Source organism: Cataglyphis hispanica, chromosome 1 (assembly GCF_021464435.1).
Source record: "Cataglyphis hispanica isolate Lineage 1 chromosome 1, ULB_Chis1_1.0, whole genome shotgun sequence".
In the NCBI taxonomy this organism is placed as follows: Eukaryota; Metazoa; Arthropoda; class Insecta; order Hymenoptera; family Formicidae; genus Cataglyphis; species Cataglyphis hispanica.
The window spans coordinates 17,826,305-17,845,289 of NC_065954.1; the positions used below are offsets into that span (position 1 = coordinate 17,826,305).

At 31.4% G+C, this 18,985-nt stretch overlaps 2 protein-coding genes across 3 annotated transcripts; both read right to left on the reverse strand.

Moving 5' to 3' along the window:
* Positions 1 to 9: 9 nt before the first annotated feature.
* LOC126858827 (proton-coupled amino acid transporter-like protein pathetic) lies at positions 10 to 10,985 on the reverse strand. Of its 2 annotated transcripts, none has more exons than XM_050609435.1 (8): positions 9,993 to 10,985; positions 6,050 to 6,112; positions 5,114 to 5,206; positions 4,204 to 4,561; positions 2,822 to 3,097; positions 2,561 to 2,739; positions 2,317 to 2,486; positions 10 to 930 (listed from the first exon to the last, which is right to left on the reverse strand). In XM_050609435.1, exons 2-8 carry the CDS (start codon positions 6,103 to 6,105, stop codon positions 686 to 688), a joined length of 1,377 nt encoding a protein of 458 aa, XP_050465392.1. In that variant the 5' UTR covers positions 6,106 to 6,112; positions 9,993 to 10,985; the 3' UTR covers positions 10 to 685. The 2 variants fall into 2 exon arrangements, with proteins under 2 accessions (XP_050465392.1, XP_050465400.1); XM_050609443.1 differs by lacking the exon at positions 10 to 930 and adding an exon at positions 1,855 to 2,056 and having other exon boundaries at positions 9,993 to 10,984.
* Positions 9,993 to 17,529, reverse strand: LOC126858841 (proton-coupled amino acid transporter-like protein pathetic). Its single transcript, XM_050609456.1, has 8 exons — positions 17,446 to 17,529; positions 17,255 to 17,362; positions 16,209 to 16,359; positions 15,761 to 15,967; positions 14,798 to 15,240; positions 13,426 to 13,604; positions 13,171 to 13,352; positions 9,993 to 12,768 (listed from the first exon to the last, which is right to left on the reverse strand). Exons 1-8 carry the CDS (start codon positions 17,454 to 17,456, stop codon positions 12,697 to 12,699), a joined length of 1,353 nt encoding a protein of 450 aa, XP_050465413.1. The 5' UTR covers positions 17,457 to 17,529; the 3' UTR covers positions 9,993 to 12,696.
* Positions 17,530 to 18,985: the final 1,456 nt, after the last annotated feature.

Below are 18,985 nucleotides of genomic sequence, written 5' to 3' on the forward strand. Positions count from 1 at the left end.
TGACAAAGATTCTTGCTAAAAATATTTTTAATTTAAGATAATTTTCATTCTTTTTTCTTAAAGTTAAGATAGCGTTATAAATTATGCATCAATTTTGCAAAGAGTGTTCGCAAATATCATATTTCATTTTTATAGTAATTGTACAAAATATTATACATCTTATATAATATACATCTATTTACAAAGTTTCGTCGAGTTCTTGTGGCGATATTATATCTACAATATACAATTTTATTAGCTGTATATAAAACGAAAGCAATATAAAATTCAATTCTCTTCGCTCTCTCTTTTTTCTAGAAGATTTTACGAATTTATTAAAAAATAATAAAATGTTAAAAATACGCATTTTTTTTTTATACATTTCGTTTATATTACTTAATTCATTTCATTAAAACTGAATTTGTTATGAGATACGCATATCAAATTCAATGATCTTACTACAATTTCTCAATTCCAATGATGATCGAGGATAAGAAAAGAAAAACAATTATGATTAATCTCTTGCACAATAATACAAAGGACTCTCCGATCATCATTTAATTCGCGCATGTATTATATATATACATATATATTATATGTATATATAATATGTTTCAAGAAACGTCATTACATCGTTTTTTTTGTCGACTATAATCGTGCAAAAAATTGAGAAAAATATCTTTCTACGATATTTATATAAAATTTATTATTCCTCATAATACTTTATTATATCTTTCACTGAGATCCACGAACCAAATCCTAACGCTAATAACGCGAATATAACTAGAAAGGAATTTTTCCATAGCCGCCATTTGAAGGTGCCCAAATGATTCTCCCAGCACGAAATCGTCTCGACGACAGCTGGGATGCTGATGCCGAGAATGGAAAAAAAAATCGCGCCAACTAGAGAGATGAATGGATCCAACTCGGGTACCAGTATCGCTACGATCACTGCAAATATCGCAAGTATATCGGTTGTTATTCCACAACCAAATAGAAAAATTTACATTCACGTTAAAATAAAATACACATAAAATTCTTAATTTATCGAAAAATGTCATTGCTACTATTAACGAGTTCAATAATATTTTCATTATGTTACACCACTCTCGCTGTATTGTACCATTCAACAAAATTAATGAGAGATTTATTTCAATAAGCTAAAAATAAATTGTATTTTTTTTTTAATATTTTGATTATAGTGCTCAATGTAACATTCATGACCTGGGCTCTAGGAAAAAAAAAACCTCAAAGATGGTGTGGCAACGAGAAATCAAATTGGAAACAACCCGAACTGGTTTGAGTCTATTGCGAACTGACCCGAGTCGAGACAAACAGGCGATTCCTTTCTTTCTCAGTGCATTTGGTAACAAAAAGATGTATCGTAGGTATCCACACGCGGAATAAGTGGGTGACACCGTTCAATCGATCTTGTACCGGGAGCGTATGATTCATCGTAATTTGACAGCAGTTGTTCTGTCTTGTTGGAACATTGTCGGCGGAATAAAAAAATTCACTGAGAATATATAATCCATTATAAGAATATATAATATTCGCAAAAATATCAAAATTTGCGACGAAATTATAGGAACGCGGCGTTCTCTCGCAAGCGCGATAGATGAACATTTAAAAAACTATATTTTTGAATATTATGATTATTTAAATACTGACAGATTATTTACGTCATAATTCAAATGAATTATTAATAAGATAAAAATTATATTAAAATGTTCTCTATATAAAAAAAAAAAAATCTTCCGTAATCTATACATTTAAATTAAAATACCAATAATAAAAGATACAATGTAAAGAAAAAAATTCTAACGTGTATGTGAGATAAAAGAGCACACATAAAAGCTTAGTTTTTTTTTTAATTTCTAAATCCTTTCTATACATCCGTTTATGGGTATGAAAAAAGATATAAATCACCGAATATTGTAGGCGATTTGTGAGTCATGCAGTTGTAAAAGCAACGGATGTTTTTTTGTGTCAAACTATTTCTATTCATCTACATGTGCCGCACTCTTTTTCAATTCAGAGAATTACTTATGCTTTGTGTGCGATCAGTCATTTGTACCTAACAACATGATTAACTGTAATTTATTTCATATATGTTATCGTCGAATAAATTCTGTTAAAAATTTTTGTTGAATTACCAAGATCTCTGATACGAATTCTGATTATTCATTTACATCACATGAAATTTATTTTTATCGCGGTAATTATCTATTCAATTTCAACTATAATATTAAAAAATCAGAATGAAATTTTAGATAAATTTCTAAATATACCATATAAAACATTTATTATCTAAATATATGATATAAAATACTTTACCTGTTAGCATAACCATTCCTATCCTCATCATCGTCTCACCGAGGGCCGCGTATTTGTGGCTGAATGTGTGCTTAATGGAGTTCCAAAGGATCTCAAGCGGTACAAAGTACTGTAATCCGTACGTGAAGAGAACGGCCGCGGCGATAAGGAGCTTCACTACTTGAGCGAGACTGAAACATTGCCCTTTGTTAGTCAACAACACGTCACGATAGAACACCCAGCAAAAAAGATACAATTCACTCACGTTTCCTCGATGGGTAGATTTAACGTGATGCTAGCCTTCACTGTCTCGCCGTATGCGAGGTAACCGAATACTCCCATTACCGCATACAGAATTACCACTATCGTCATGGTGATGTTGAGTACGCTAGGACATCCCAGAAAGTGCTGCGGCTTCTTCATATTGTTCGCCACGGGCATCACCTACGATCGCGATTACAACCGGACTTGAGAATGCGAACGACGTTAAGAAATGCGATTAAATATATTGACAAGTAGAACTTACAACGCCGATACCTTCGATGGCGAATATCACAGTCGCGAAGAAATGGGGCAGCTGCCCGGCCGATGAGAACAGCTTGACATTCTCGAATGATTTAACGTTGCTGAAGATGTAGTAGAGCGTGATCGCGAAGCCGGTCATCATGAAAATGTTGGCCAGTATCGAGAACGGCACCAGGTATTTCAGATTGCGCACCTGACCGAGCAGCACCAATGCCGGGATCAACGAGACGATGTACAATCGTATGTCTATATCCTTTTCGGTGCGAAAATCCGTGACCTGATAAGAAAAAAGAAGATGCATACCGGTGAAAGAGATCGGTCGCGCGACTTATGGAAGGGCTCGAGGCAATATTGTGGCATAGTTTCGCAGAGGGAAGAGAAAAGCTCATAAAAAGAGAATAGACAGAGTCATTCCTTCAAAGAATGCGATGGAATATCTTTCCTTACATCTTTCTATTAAAATAACGTACTGTTTAAACAATAAAATCTTTAATATTTGTGTTTATGTTTATGTTTTGCTATTTATAAATAGGTACGCTCAAAATTTTTGCCATCTCTTTCGTCAACAGATTTTTTTAAAAATATTTGCGTGTTTATGAAATAATTTTTACTATAATATAACTTGAATTGTGTGTGACGGTCTTATCTTCGAAAACAGAAAGATAAGATAAAACGTGTTTAAATAATCTAAAAAAGTATTATAACAATATAAAATAAATAAAAAAAGCTGCTTGAGAATAATTAGACAATTTGTGATACGTAATCAATAATTGAGTTGAATAAAAAAAAATAATAAAATCATAAAATAATAAAAAAATATAATTAGAAATGATCAACTGATTGTTGAGTAATAATTACATCTGGATAAGCAACAATTATGTTATCGTTATGTTATCAAACATGAATATTTTTAATTATGTATTAATAACGTTTACTTTAATTAGGAAATGCAAAAATCATCATCTATACAGAAGTAATTCATTCGATATCGCATAAATTATAAAAATCGTGAATCGTTAAATTGTCTAGTATGACGACAAATGAAAATGATAATCAATATGGCAAATATATTCAAAAATTCTTAATTACTGGAAAAATTTTCATAAACATATACGCGAATATGGTTATTATCTAGTAATTTGAATGTTAAAAATAGAATACTAGAAAATGCACAGTATTATCAGGAAAAGTATGAAAAATACACATCAACTTGCTGATAAAGACTCTAGAACAAAACTTACGAAGTTGCACGCTCGAACGTATTACATTAAATCTTAAATCAGAGTAAGATGAAAATGTACCGATAAATCGCGCTCACTGTGCGAGAGCACATCTCAGCGCAAGGACAGCATCACGCGATAATAAATTATGCAAGGTGCGTACCTGCTTAAGGGACGCGGCAATGAACACGACGTAGACACACGCACCGCCCACATACGTCGCGCATAACGCCGTGTTCACGAATATCTTGCTGACGTTCGCCCAGGGTCTGATCGGCTTGGGTCCGCAGAGAAAGGCCGCGTACGCCGTATCGGCGTATGTCAGCTGCGGCGTCTTGGTACGTCGGCAGAGCACATGAGACGACCGCACCAGTATATGTACGCAGTGGGCGCAAATAAAACCGATTATGATCGTGCCGATTCCGCCGAACAGCGCACCTCCGTTCTTGATCGCGTTCGGCATGGCCAGAATCCCCGTCCCTAGGGAGGATTTCAAGAGATGCGCCGTGGCGCCTAGGTCTCTGAAACATATAATCAACGTTATGATATTAATCTCATTTCAGTACAAGTGTAAAGTGCGATTAATTGTAGAAAATTATATATTATATTGTTAATAGAATCTAAATTAAACAAATCGTGATGAATTGTATATTAATATCGTTATACCACAAGATATAATCTTTGTATTTATGGGCAAAAATTGTTCTAAAAATAATCATTTTTTTAATGAGATTCTGTCTTGTGACATTAAATGAAATTTATCCTCATGAACAAATATATTTGTTTCGTTATTATCTGATTATATCAAGATCATTAAATATGTTTAACGATTTCTTATCGCAATATAGGCTATTGCAATTTTAAATTTTTGCTGATAATCAAACAAAGACAGAGATTATATTCTTAAAATTAAACGATGAATTTGCATTTTTGCATAAACATATACGCGAATATGATTATTATCTAGTAATTTGAATGTTAAAAATAGAATACTAGAAAATGCACAGTATTATCAGGAAAAGAATGAAAAATACATATCAACTTGCTGATAAAGACTCTAGAAGAAAACTTACGAAGTTGCATTCCGCTTGTCCCGATGTTCAAAAGGATCGTACAATTCATCTTTTTCTTTATACTCGCCAATGATAGTTGGAGCTATTTTTGTGCTAAAAATGGAAAACATGAATTATTAAATAAATTCAAAAGATATTCACGCTTTAATAAATACAACAAAAAAGTAGCATTAAAAATACATGAAATTATGAAAATATTAGAAGAATAAATTCAAAGCGAGAGCAATTAATCTCTCTAATATTTTTTATTTATATTATCATTTCTTTCAAGATTAATTAAGTTAGTGATAGAGTATTTTTTCTTTCTCTAATGCTTATAATATTTTTCATATTAGCATGAAAATATTTATGCGAAGAGAGGTATTTGATTTCTAGAAGATATTTTTGTCTCGTTGTTACATTGCTTTTTAGGCTTAATATATGTACATTACTGCGTTATTTTCTATAATTTTATTTTTTTATTATTTTCTTTATTATTATAAACAATACAATACCGTATATAATCGTATATAATTTGGAGAAGAATATTTCCGATAAATATTTGTAATGTCATGCGACTCACCGAGTTTAGCAAAAAATAATTAAGACACTTAAAAATCTTTCAGGGAAAAACCGAGTTTCTACTAAGCGTTTCTTATCTTCGCGCAAATGCGACGATATGATCGCATTCCATGAAGATCATCATCAATCAATAACGATTACTTTTACAGACGCTGCGCATACAGAAGACGCGTTATCTATAATTGATGCCTGTCAAAAACGATGACTCTATTCATTAAGAAAGTCCTTGTCAATTTTACTCGTATTAATCGTTATCGCACGAGTTGCAGTAAAGTATCAATAAAACTTTTTGTAACGCAATTAATTATATGCATTCTAAGCAATATTTGTATATTTCTATCATGGTATCGAATATTAATGAAATGGTGAAAATACCTGCTATTGAATTCCTTCATATCAGTGGCTGACTCCTCTTTCTCTATCCGACCCATGGTTTTTCTAAAAATAACAATTTTATATGAAAATTGGCAGCAATTTAGTTTCATGATTAACTATATCTTACGATGTATAGAAATAAAAATTATTATACAAGTTGTTTAAAAATGCATTATTAGGAAGTTAATATTATTAACATTTTTAGTTTTTTTAATGCAAATATTCTTCATTATTATGAAATAGACATGTTGAGTTATTGAGAAAAAATAAATAGTTTTTCCTCCATTACATTCTCAACTCTATCTAACTTTATCTGCATCGGTGATCGTATAATAGGACACAACGTGAATAGCAGACATATCGAATCAGACGCATCTGATAAACGTCATCAAATCAAGCATGCTGTTTGGAAAAACATGCTTTTTCGCTGCCATTTCATCATAAATATAAAATATGTCGACTCTACTAAATAAATACTGGTTGCTCACGAGTTTTTATACTGACGTGAATCAGTAGGAATACTAATCCAGAAAATCTTTTCAAGAACAATAAAAATAAACATATTAATTATAATTGTTATTTTCAGACCAACTTTTTCTTCGTGTGAAATTACCTGTTGACATCATCTGCCATAATACGTTGATTAAATTTTTATACTGAATGTCCGTAATACGACAAAAATAATCGCGAAAAAAGAAAATGATGAAATGCACTGTATTATTGCAATATTTATTTGATCGCTCGAGAGATATTGAAATCAAGCTTCATTTTGAGATTATAAGATTTGATTAATAATTTTGCTCATGATAGTGACATATATCAATATTAAGAAAGACACTTGAGTTAAATAAATCTACAAATCTCTTTGAAATTACTTTTTCTGTGATAAGATTAGCACTTTTTAATAAAGTTTTAGATTTATATCACTTTTAATTTTTTCAGTTTATATCACTTAAATAGATAATATTACAAACAAATTTAAAAAAAAAATGTAAAGATAGAGAAAACATTGATAAGGAAAACAAATAGGAATTTTTATTTAATCAATATAAAAATTTGACAAGACAGTGATTAAATCTGTGAAAAATTGTAATTGTAGGAGAATTTGTCATAAGTTGTGAATCGCAATATTATAAAAACTCGATCATTATTATTATTTAGCTTTTATTAAATCTTTTGATTTACTAAAATGAATTATATGTGTATGTATATATTAGTGAAAACAATGAAAAAATTCGAGTGTGAGAAGATTAAAATAGCAACCTGATGCGAGCTTATTATAAAAAATAATCAGTAAAAATAATCGCTAAAAATAATCAGTTATATAAAAAACAGATATAACATGTATATATCCACTAAATATGAAATAAATGCGCGTTGTGATACTTCACCTTGACCAATTTTCTCTGAAAAGTTTCTCTGACATTTATTTGCCGATAAAAGCTAACACACTGTTTATTTCAATGGTTGATGACGAAATTTTTTGCGAATCTGGTGGACTACTCGAACTGAGATTCGCTTGAGAAATTAATGAGGAATAAAAAAAAGCAGAGTTGTGCAAGAGAATCTGTTGCGCTCGAGATTGTAGCCAGCCGATAGCGCGACCAATTGACTTGATCTGCTTTCGCCATTTTACGTAAAAGTGGCAGGTAAAATATCTCCTTCCCCCGGTATTACGCGAACGAATGTACTGTGATCGCACATTGCGATAACAATGAATTTGTAATTGGAAATCCTTGGGGAATCCTTGAATGCATTTGAACGAGTACGCTGTGTACATACATGCGAGAAATTTTAATACCGCGAAAGATTCGCATAATTAAGAGAGATTACGTCTTATAAATATTTCAATACGGAAAGACCAGAAAGGATTATGCCAAGAATATGCAAGAAAATCCTTACTTGCAAATAATGTCCACAATTTGCAGAAATAAAACTTTATTTGGAAAAAAGTATTAAAAAATATCGAGAAATTTAATAATAATATAATTATATAATAACAATTAAAAATGATTAAATACATGTAAATCTTTTTTTATTATATAATTTAATACTTTATAAAATTTAATATATATTAATGTCAAAATATACTGATTTTTTTGTTAAAAACTTTTAATTTTAAAATATTTCAAATTATAATGGTAAATTATACTTCGATTAATCTTACATATTAATAAAATTACAAAAATAATATTTTTTTTCTTGTTTAAAAAACTATATTAATATTTTCTGCACGCGTCATATCGAGATATTATATGAAAAAATAATATATGAATTTTGTAATGTATAAATTCTTTATAAGTTAAGCAGTAAATTAATTTTAGCGAAGTAGACTAATTCACAGAAGACTTACAGATAAGTTATAAGTCAAGAATCGAGTTGAATGTATGAGTACATTTTATCATTCTTAAAACGTGATTTTGAAAGAATTTTATTAAATAATATTTATAATTTGCAGAACAGACTGCAATTTTTAACTCTCGTATCTTTCGCATTAATTTTCTATGAATCATAAGCCTTTGTAAGTAATATATAATAATATTCCAAAGGTTACATTTTATATTTAGTGAATAATTTAACGAATGATGACTGTTTTGTGTATTCAGCACGTGTTTGCAGTAGACAATGTCTCGCGTTGCAAGAAATTCTATTATTACAAAAGATACTATTTTTATCTTTTATAGCAAAAAGTTAAGTTGTCTGAAAGTTATAACTTTCTAACTTTCACAAGTTAGGATTAATTAAAAAAAAGGATAATAATTATTCATAATATTACAAGAATGTCTTACGAGAAATGTTCATCAACATTATACAAAAAAATCTAAAATTTATATTATTTTAATAATTTATTTTAAAAAATTATTAACTTTTACTGCATAATTGTAATTCAAATAAGAATGTATAATATAAATATTATTTTTAGTGCGAAGCGTGTTTTTTTATAGCATTGATCATTCATCGTATGCTAATGCAAAAGATCACGCGTCGAGTGGAATTAAATCACTGCTAATCTTGTACTTATCAGGATAATCACTCATAGAAGTTGTTATCGCTCAATTCTGTTGTAAATCCGCAATCTTTTATCCTACTGTAATACCAACATTCACTTCCGAAGGATTAACTGCCGCACATCATTCAATCTCTCGACAAATATTAGCATGATGTTTGTCGTGATTCTAATATGTAGCGTAATAGTATTTATGAGCACTGTAATCTTGTTGTAAATCAAATTAAAATGACAGACTTTTTGATAACTCTGGAACCAATTTTTAATAGAATTTTTTTTAATAAGAGATATCTAATTAATTCAAAATTAATTGCAAAATATTGAATTGTAAATTAGAGATAAAACTAACACTTAAAAATTTTTATAAAAAAATTAATTGTACAAAATATATGATGTATAAATTTTATAACTATTTTTCGAATTAATTTCTAGCTGATTTTATTTTATATAAAAATTTTTCGTGTGAGTTATAATGCAATTAAAATTTTTGAATCTGCTTAAAATTTGCCTATATTAAAGATTTGATAGAATATTTTAAGTGAATCGTGTGTGTATAATGAGAAAAGACTATTTGCATATTGTTTCTTCTATACGCACTGAGAAATTATTCGACAAATTGTCACTCGCAAGTAGACACGTGGCATTGTAGACATATGTAATTTTGATATGCTATCAGCAAGTTGACAGCTTATCAACGGTATTAATATGTTCATTGTCACAAGTAGATAATTTTTTTAAATAATTCATTTATACAAGAGCGGAACAAAATTTATACAACTGTAGGAAAAAAACTTCATCAATACCTTTATAAAATAACATCTCTTACATGAAACAAATGTTAGTAATCAATAAATAAAATTTTAGTGACCATAAATTTTTTTGAAATACTCGTTTAGAGGAAACGTAAAGTTATTTACATACTAAAATCATACTTACTCTTGTGTATTACAACGTAGATATGCTGAACGACACGCTTGATTTACAATGTGAACTTCTTTCTTTGACGATGTTAAAGAATATTAAATGCTCCCGACATTGTTGATCTTGTCGATCCTCTTGCCTTTAACGTTCAATTTAAACACATCTTTTGTTTATTTTCTAAAGTTTATCTAAAGTCCTCTATTTTCTTTCTATCTCTTTCTCTCTTCCCCACTTTTCGAGAAATGTAAAATGTTCGCATGCGCCTTGAAACCGTGAGTTCTATTCAAGGTTTCGTATTTTTCTGGCTTCTTTTGCTAAATGCTGCGTTATAATAATACGACGAAATAAAATGATTTATTGTCAGATTATCAAATGTATATATATATTCCAGATACGATTTACGATATCTCCGGCGAAATCCAACCAAATTGGATTGCCGACATCCGACGCATATCGTAATTGTGCAAAATGGCAATGACCGGATGATCTTCCCCGACGATTAAAGATTCGTCACTGTTTATTATTGATGCCGCGAATCTGCGTTGAGCGCGATTCTCGTGTCAGAAATGTAATAATTCAAAGATGTCGCACGGTCGTACTGCGAGATGACAATCAGATATATTTTTCTCCGATGATGATGAAAAATTGTTCATTTATTATCGGAAATTTTGATTACGACAATAAATTATTCGATAAATCATTTAATGTACGATACTTTTAAATACCATTGAAAATTATTGCTAACATTTCCGCTATGGAGATATTTCGTGATTTTCTTCTCCATATGATGGATTTATGAGTAACCGTGATTATCCAGAAAATATAATTTTCCTCCTCATTTCACCTCCGTCTGGTATTCAGTTAATCGACGATTGGCACAGGATAATTGATGAACAACCGTTTTCTACGGGATATCGAGCTCCCTTGTCCAATACTGATGGGCCAACAACGAGGTAACGGGACGAAGGCGACGATATCGTAGCGGAACGATGACAGATCGCACACGACTGGGCAAGTTCCTTCAGGTTACCCAGGTATATATATACGAACAGTCAATGTGCACGTGAGTGACTACCGAGCATAAGCTTCCTCGCTGCGTGTACACCAGAAAGGGAGGGAGTAGATAGTGGCTGTCTGTACTCGATTGAACGTTACTTTGGGATACATGCGATAAACAATGTATGCAGAAATTAAAATGTAATTTTGACCAATTCACACTTGTCAATATTTTTTATAAGTATTATAGATTTCTATATATATAAAAATTGATCCCCATATGAAACAATCGATTCCGTGTATGTTAAAAAAATTTAAAGGTCATTTATCAAGCTGCTTAGAGAGTTCTTCGATCATGCAAAAAATTTTGCACGATCTGTATCGTAGATATGATCTCTCATTCATCATCATTTCTCTCTCTCTCTCTCTCTCTTTAAAGAAGGATAATAATTGTTTTATTCAATTTTTATTGTTGAACTGCCGTTGTTAAAATGCAAATTTTCACATAAAGTAGAAAAAAAAATTGTATATATAATAAGTAAGAATTAAATAAAGTTTAATTTACAGATCTTCTAAAGATAAAAATATATATAATATATGTAGGGTAAAATAATTAAGATATCTCTCTGAAAACAGAGAATAAATAAATCTGATTTGCAAAGTGACACTCGGATTCTTTTAAAAATATATGTCTAAATTTTTGCAATATGATGAATGAATAATCATTTCTTGGATTAACGATTAAACACAATATCGAGATCTAAATTCACCGAAGTTATATTCTCGAGATATATATCAACCGTACAATCGCTTTCTGCTTCTTTTCTTTATCTAATTCTTGCGAAATTGTATGTGTGTGTACGTGTATTTCTCATTGTACTTTTATCTTCTTTCAAACATTAGCACCCGCGTAATTAATCGATTAATGAAATTTTAAAATCGACGAATCGCTCGAATCAGAGATCGTCAACACTTCTCGTCGATTCCTCAGGAATACTATGTCAAGTAATTCGCTCCTATTCGCACATGGGTCTCGTAGGGACGTCGGTTATTCGACTGCGATCAGCTCGATTCGCGCCTCTGAACCTCGTATATGTTCCCTTTCACCTTATACTCGTTCTCTTCTCTTCACAGTGCGAGCTCTCTCACCATCTCTTTCTCGTCTCCTTGCAAGAAGGTCTCTGACGGCCTCCCTCCTCCTTTCTATCCTTGATTGCTGCACATGCAGTTTCTCATTGTATACTGCCGCTCTTGTTTCCACGTTGCAAGCGGCACAAATCCGTCTTGTCGCGTGCTTTACGTAAACGCTGGCCGAGTAAAATTAAAGGTGTCCCGCTGCGCAGAATGTTGCAAATGTCACGAGTTTCAATTTTTACGGGAATTAAACACCGTCGATACCCATATCAATCATGCTTAGACTCACTTTATGCACACGCTTAGAAGCGAGAAAATCGAAGGCGTATATTGAATCAATATGCTCGTCTTGTAAACTCAAATTAACGAATAAGAGATATTTTTTTTCGCGCGATTTACTGCACAGACTAGTCATTCCGTCAGTCGAAAGTAGAAATAAATCTTCTCGCTTTGCTGCATTAAAGGCTTACATAGCTTGTTACGTGATTCTTTAAATATCCAAGTAACGCCTGGCTCTTTCGCGTAACGCAGCAGCATCTTCATAATTTTATATTAAAAGTCTCTTAAATAGTTTGGCAAGAGCTATCGATCAGCATTCTTCTTCTCTCTCTCCCCCATATTCTCTAATAATTGATCGTATGCTTTCTGTCGCTCCGAAAACCTGTAAATCATCCAGAATATCCAAATATTACAATAACATGTATTAAAAAAAAAATTTAATGTTTCAAATAAACAATAATTATACTTATATTTATAATTATATTATTAGTATTTTATAATTATATTTATTTTTACTGATACTTTAATAGAATCGATTAATTAAGATTAGAAAAGATTGATAAATCTTTAAGTTGATATTTTTTTTTTCAAAAATTTAAAAATTTCCAAAGATCCAAGCATTTTTTAGCAACTTTTGAAAACAAATAATTTTATATATATTAAAATAGAGAAACTCTTATAAATAAGATTACATAAGTTTCTCAAGGTTTCGCAAAGAATCAAATCCTGCGATTATATTCTTTCGCGTTTTATTTTCGCTTATTATTTCGGAGGAGAATCGCACCAAGATCAGCAGCCACACGACGAAAATAAAAATATTCTTCGCGATCATCGGCCTCGTGCTTTCCGTCCACTTAGTCGTCATCTCGATTAGTATGGGTATCAGCAGCATGATCGTCGACATGCCCAAGGCGGACAGCAGACCCAGTAAAGGTACCATTTGGGGCACGGCGATGGCCAGCAGTGCTGCGAACCGACAAGGACAACTTACTTCCTGACAATTACATTCAACATTCGTGCCATATCGTGACATGCTTACTGGTTCCGATTATGCCACCGAATCGGAACAAGCTTTCGTATAATCGATGATACAGCAAGCTCTTCGTGGCGATTCTTGAAAGGATCATCGGCCACAGGATGGAGAACGGTACGTAGTATGCCAAACCCATAGTAAACAGCACTGATAAAGAAATGGCTATCTTGACTATCTGAGCCAGGCTGCAATGCGTAAGCATAAAGCATGTCTATAAGACGATAATGAGATTGGCCGTGAATTTCAATTTTGAAACGCGTCTGCGATCGATATGAATTATCATGGAGCAATATTTTGATTCGTTCAAGAGATACGTTCAATGATACTTGCGATACACATTTCGCAGAATAAATATTATCAGATATCAAGAGAGACAGATTGATTAACGCTTAAATAGAATTGACGTTGCAACTGTAGACTTATGTTTATAATTACATTAAAATAAATGATTATATGGTAGGCTGTCTTTATATATACTATTAAAATTAATATATACTATTGAAATTTTATAATTTAAAAAATGTAAAAATACACAAGCCTTCTCGTGTACAGTCAAAGGGAATAATTTGATAACGAAATTATAAAATAAGTTGCATCATGTTCGAAAAAATATCTTTAGCTACGTGTAGATAAGTATGATTTAATATAAAAATCGAAATATATCGATCACAATCGGTAACGTAAACCTAATATTATAGATTGTGATCAGATGATTCTTAGAATAGTATATCAATACTTGATATTGTCAGATCGCATATTTGTGTTATCAAATTCAATATCCCACGATAATTTGATAAATCAAAATTAAGTTTACACTTTTTGAGTGACTCTCATAATTATACGTGCGCAATTTTTTTTCTGCGATTGGCTTTTGTTAAATTTCGCTTGAATTTATTTGAAGGATTCCCCGTAGATATACCATCATTATATGACTTTACAACGTAGATAGAATGTATGAAATAAATCGGGAATAACTAAACAGATATACACGATCATGCAAATGTTAAGCGTATCCTGTTCTGTGATCACCGGCTCACACCGGTTACCGCTATTAATTATACATCTGTCATTTCAAACAGACAGTCAGCATATATTTGTCGATCGTCGAACGGTGATATACAGTTTAATTGCCTTCGGTAATGATTTATTCGCGATTTATTTTTTTAACGAATGATGAATCCTTATAAAAAGAAGATTCGCAATGACGTAACTTTTGTAAATAAATTCCATTTATGAATGGTTTGTAAAGAGAGCAGACAGTTTCTCAAGCGGAAAATTATAATTGATCAATCAAATAAATAATCGATATCGTAATATCAATTAAAACCGAATGAATGGCAAAGCAAGCAATTTGTAAGACAGAAATTAATACACGTACGCTTCTTCCAACGGCAAGTTCTTGATGACGGTGTCGCAGGCTTTCGGGTACTTGTTGTAGCCAAGGAAACCAAAAGTCAGATATATAAAAGTGTTCAGCAACATGCTGATAATGATTATGCGCGGTAGATGATCGGGATGTCTCATCGTGTTTTCCAATGGCAGATAGAGAGTCATATTATGTAAGGCGAATAAAAAAATAGCACAATACATGGGCACAGGTAGAATCTCCGTCATAGCGTCTAGTCTACCAGGATCGGGAACATCGTCGAAGAAGTAATAGAGCGCGATGCAGACACCGAGGACCAAGAAGAGAGAGCCAATAACGGAGAACGGCGCCAAATATTTTAGGTTCGGCACGAAACCCAGGACACAGGTAAGGGGAAAAAAGATAATGATGTAAATACGTGAGTTCATCTCGAAGTTTGAGAAAAATTCGATCACCTGGAAATATTGAACATCGAACACATTATTCATCCTGAAGTAATTTGTTGTCTTCAAATCAGATATCTATTAGAGATTACGGAACGAGTGATCAAATGAAATAGTAATGCAAGTAATAACAATTTCTCATAGATAAAAATTTTTTACCCGGTTTGTAATCTTGTTTTTGCAACAACAATGAAGTAAAACAAATACAGATAATATAGAATCTGTTAATCTATAAAATTTCGATCTAAAATCCTGTTTTAATAGAATCTCTTTGAGAAGAAAAAAAAATTTTAGCTAAATTTTCCTTAATGAAAATATCACGATAATTTTTGAGTACAAGCAATTGAATGTTTCGCTAAAAGGTAAACAAGTTGACATTATTTTAAAATAAAGATTTCATTTTTAAAAAATTAAAATTGATTGATGCAAATATTCTACGTATAGACATAAAAATTTTTCATTCATAAAAATTGTCGAATGAATCTCGCAATGCACTTTTGCATCCGACATGAGAATCACGGCGATGTTATACCTGTTGGAACGACGTGGCCACATATAAGATGTATATCACGGCGGCCTGAAAGTGTACGAAGCAAACGATGACGTTGGTAACTACGCCGAATAGCCTGGCGTACTTTCGAATCCTCTCCGGACCAGACTGGAAGGAGAACTGCGCCGTTTCGGCGAAATCCAGCTGGGGCACGCGATTGCGCCTGCATAATATCTGAGAGCACTGCACCTGTATATCGAAGAAAGAGTCTGCCTATGCATTCGGAGATGCGAGAAATTCCCTTACCCTCTATCATATAAATTATCTCATCGGCAAAAACAATTAAGTCATAGCGAAAAGGACAGGTGCCATAAATGAGAAAAAGAAAGAGAGAAATTTCCTTTTACCTCTCTTGTTAATTGCTATCGCGTTTCAAATTAGCGATAAAATTTCAAAATAAAAGGTTTGCCTTCCGCATTATCTCACGTACGATGAGGGTGGCCGTGTGAGTGCATAATCCGCCGACGCAGATGCCGCAAATGATGGACATCGCATAGCCGGTTCTTCTGAAAGCGTGGGGCAGGAAGAGTATTCCGGTGCCGATCGCGCACTTGAGCAGATGCATGAAAGCAGCGAAATCTCTGCAACGATTTTTATCAATGATATTACGAGTAGTAGTCTTTCTGTTTATTTAGCAATATTATGATAATATTGCACGATTGTATAAAGATAACATTTAATCGTTAATACAAACTCCTTAACTTACAATTGATTTCAGGAAATCCGTTCCGATAAAATTTGTTCACATTATTTACCATAATTCGAATATTTAGCAAATAAATCTAATCATAACATAATCTATTATATCAAATTTTTTATATAATTAAAATTATTCTATCATATAATAATTATTGTACATTTTAGAATCAAATAATGAATTTAATTAAGAGCTCAATAATAAAAATAAAAATATGATTGCATATGTTCATAATTTTGTCACAGGTGAAGCTTATTAGGCGATAATATATATATATCAGTACATGTCAGCTGTTCCAGAAGTTACATACACACGTTCCTGTTTTAAAACATGCGACTGAATAATCAGTATAAAGTCTAGAAAATGAACAGAAATAGGTCATTATATTATTTTAAGAGTTATTTTTAATTATTTCGATAGATTTAAAATCAAATTTCCGGTTAAAAAGATCTTGATATAGAACAAGTTAATATTTTGAATTTTTATCAAATACTTTGAATTTATATCAAATAAATTCTAATGTTGTAATTCATATGGCGAAATCCTTTTCTATTGTGCAGAATGTGATAGATATCGATCTCTTTTATGCGATTATATCATAAAAAATAAAGAAAAGTAAAAATAATATAAATGTATAATATTTTTAATCTGGATTAAATGAAATTTCTTAAAAAATTTGATTCAATCCGGATCATTAATTTGCAGCTTATAGTTAAAACTGATATCGAATAAATCTTAAAAAATCAATAACAATAGACAAAAATATAAAACTTATGTACGAGGTCAGAGGTGCGGTTGGACGATCGGCGAAAGGATTGTATTCTCCCTCCTGGTTCTGCTGATCAGTTTGGAGACCCTCCGCATACTGCTTCAGTGGGATGTCGGATCTGTTGTCAATATAGAGAATGTAGATATATAAACTAGGAAAAACATATCTTAACGTGTAACAAGATCTCTGGAATGGTCTCACTTGTCAATCATATCACGTGTTGCTTAGAATTCCGTAAGGTCCACCGTCGTCGCTGGATCTCTTCAATAATGCGATCCGGATCTCACTCGCGACACTCTTGGCGAACTGATGAATGATAAATTATCTATTAACCTATTTGCACGGCATTTAAACTTATTAACACTTTTCCTAGTATAGAAAACCGTTTAAGGATGCTATCTAATTCCGTAGAAAACGCGCACACTTGATCGTCGATTGAAAGATAATATTATAATTGGCAAAATTATTTGATAATCTCGAATTTGACATTTGCATTCAAGAATACGAAGTTTCCTCGATATCGACTAAAATCGTTTGTATTCTCTGAAACTGGATAGAGAAGTTGAAGTACACTGTACAGGTTTCTGCGCGTGAATTTCAAATAAAACTTAGTCTTTTAAGAATTTTTAAAAAAAATTATATGTTCTTCTGTAAAAGACGAAGAAAACGTTATATGACAATCAATGTATACTTGCCGTTTAACGCGTGTGACAGTGCGATAATATTGTCGCATTGAGTTATTACGGAATATAATTGTTGTTCCAACAATTATAGTTGGACAAAGAATTATGCCTGTTGTAGACATAACTCTTCGTGTATTGCATAACTCTTCGTATATTGCCTTGGCTTCTCTACCGCGTTAAACTTGAAATATTTTGCTGCCATATTATACATGCAGCAGAAATATATTATTGTAACGCGTATTTTTATTTAACTATTCACAAAAGTTATCTGCAAAGTCAAGAATGTAAAGAAGTCGCTGCCGAAATCAACAAAAAATTATATCAATATCAATATGTTTTCTAAGTAATTAATTGTGAGAATGCAATTGTGCCATATCGCATACTCGTTATCAGGAATTTTCAACTACATCGACGAGAAATATATCACTTATCACTTATAATCACATAACTGAAAAAATAAATTGTTTCGAGTTTCTGCTGGAATCTCAATAAAATATAAGTAAAATGCATGAATAAAACTTCAACAAATAAAGTTTTTCATTTCCATACATTGGCAATTTTTCTCAGGAATAATATTTACTACAATTAATAACATTTTTGATCGACCAATGAAAATGAGACTTGGCATAAATTTTATGATATTAAAATATGTATATAAACATATTACATTTATATATATAATTTATCGTTTTAAAAATATATATATACGCAATAAGATTTATATCAAAATTATCAGTATATTATATCATATTTAAAGCTGCCATATTTCACTGATTTCAGTGTATTCTTATATGTATATATATATATATATATATATATATATATATATATATATATATATATAGCAATTCAGATAATTAGTAATTATATCGCAAAAGATAAAATATTGCAATCAGTTTCTTGATTTCTTATTTTCTTAATATGACGAAATATAATATGTATCTTCCTGCAGAATCTTCCTACTCCTGTTCCTTTTTTTTTTTTTAATATAATGATTGGACAAACTCCTACTCCTGCATGAGAATAAATAATTGAACATTAATAAATAAATAAATATC

Excerpts from the sequence above, each read along its gene's own strand:
- LOC126858827 (XM_050609435.1), bottom strand. The coding sequence starts at position 6,105 with ATGGGTCGGATAGAGAAAGAGGAGTCAGCCACTGATATGAAGGAATTC. Across the intron at positions 5,207-6,049 it reads ATGAAGGAATTCAATAGCAG|CACAAAAATAGCTCCAACTA; the intron begins GTATTTTCACCA and ends TTCCATTTTTAG. Across the intron at positions 2,487-2,560 it reads AATCTACCCATCGAGGAAAC|TCTCGCTCAAGTAGTGAAGC; the intron begins GTGAGTGAATTG and ends GCAATGTTTCAG.
- LOC126858841 (XM_050609456.1), bottom strand. Across the intron at positions 15,241-15,760 it reads TGGCCACGTCGTTCCAACAG|GTGATCGAATTTTTCTCAAA; the intron begins GTATAACATCGC and ends CAATATTTCCAG. Across the intron at positions 13,605-14,797 it reads AACTTGCCGTTGGAAGAAGC|CCTGGCTCAGATAGTCAAGA; the intron begins GTACGTGTATTA and ends TACGCATTGCAG.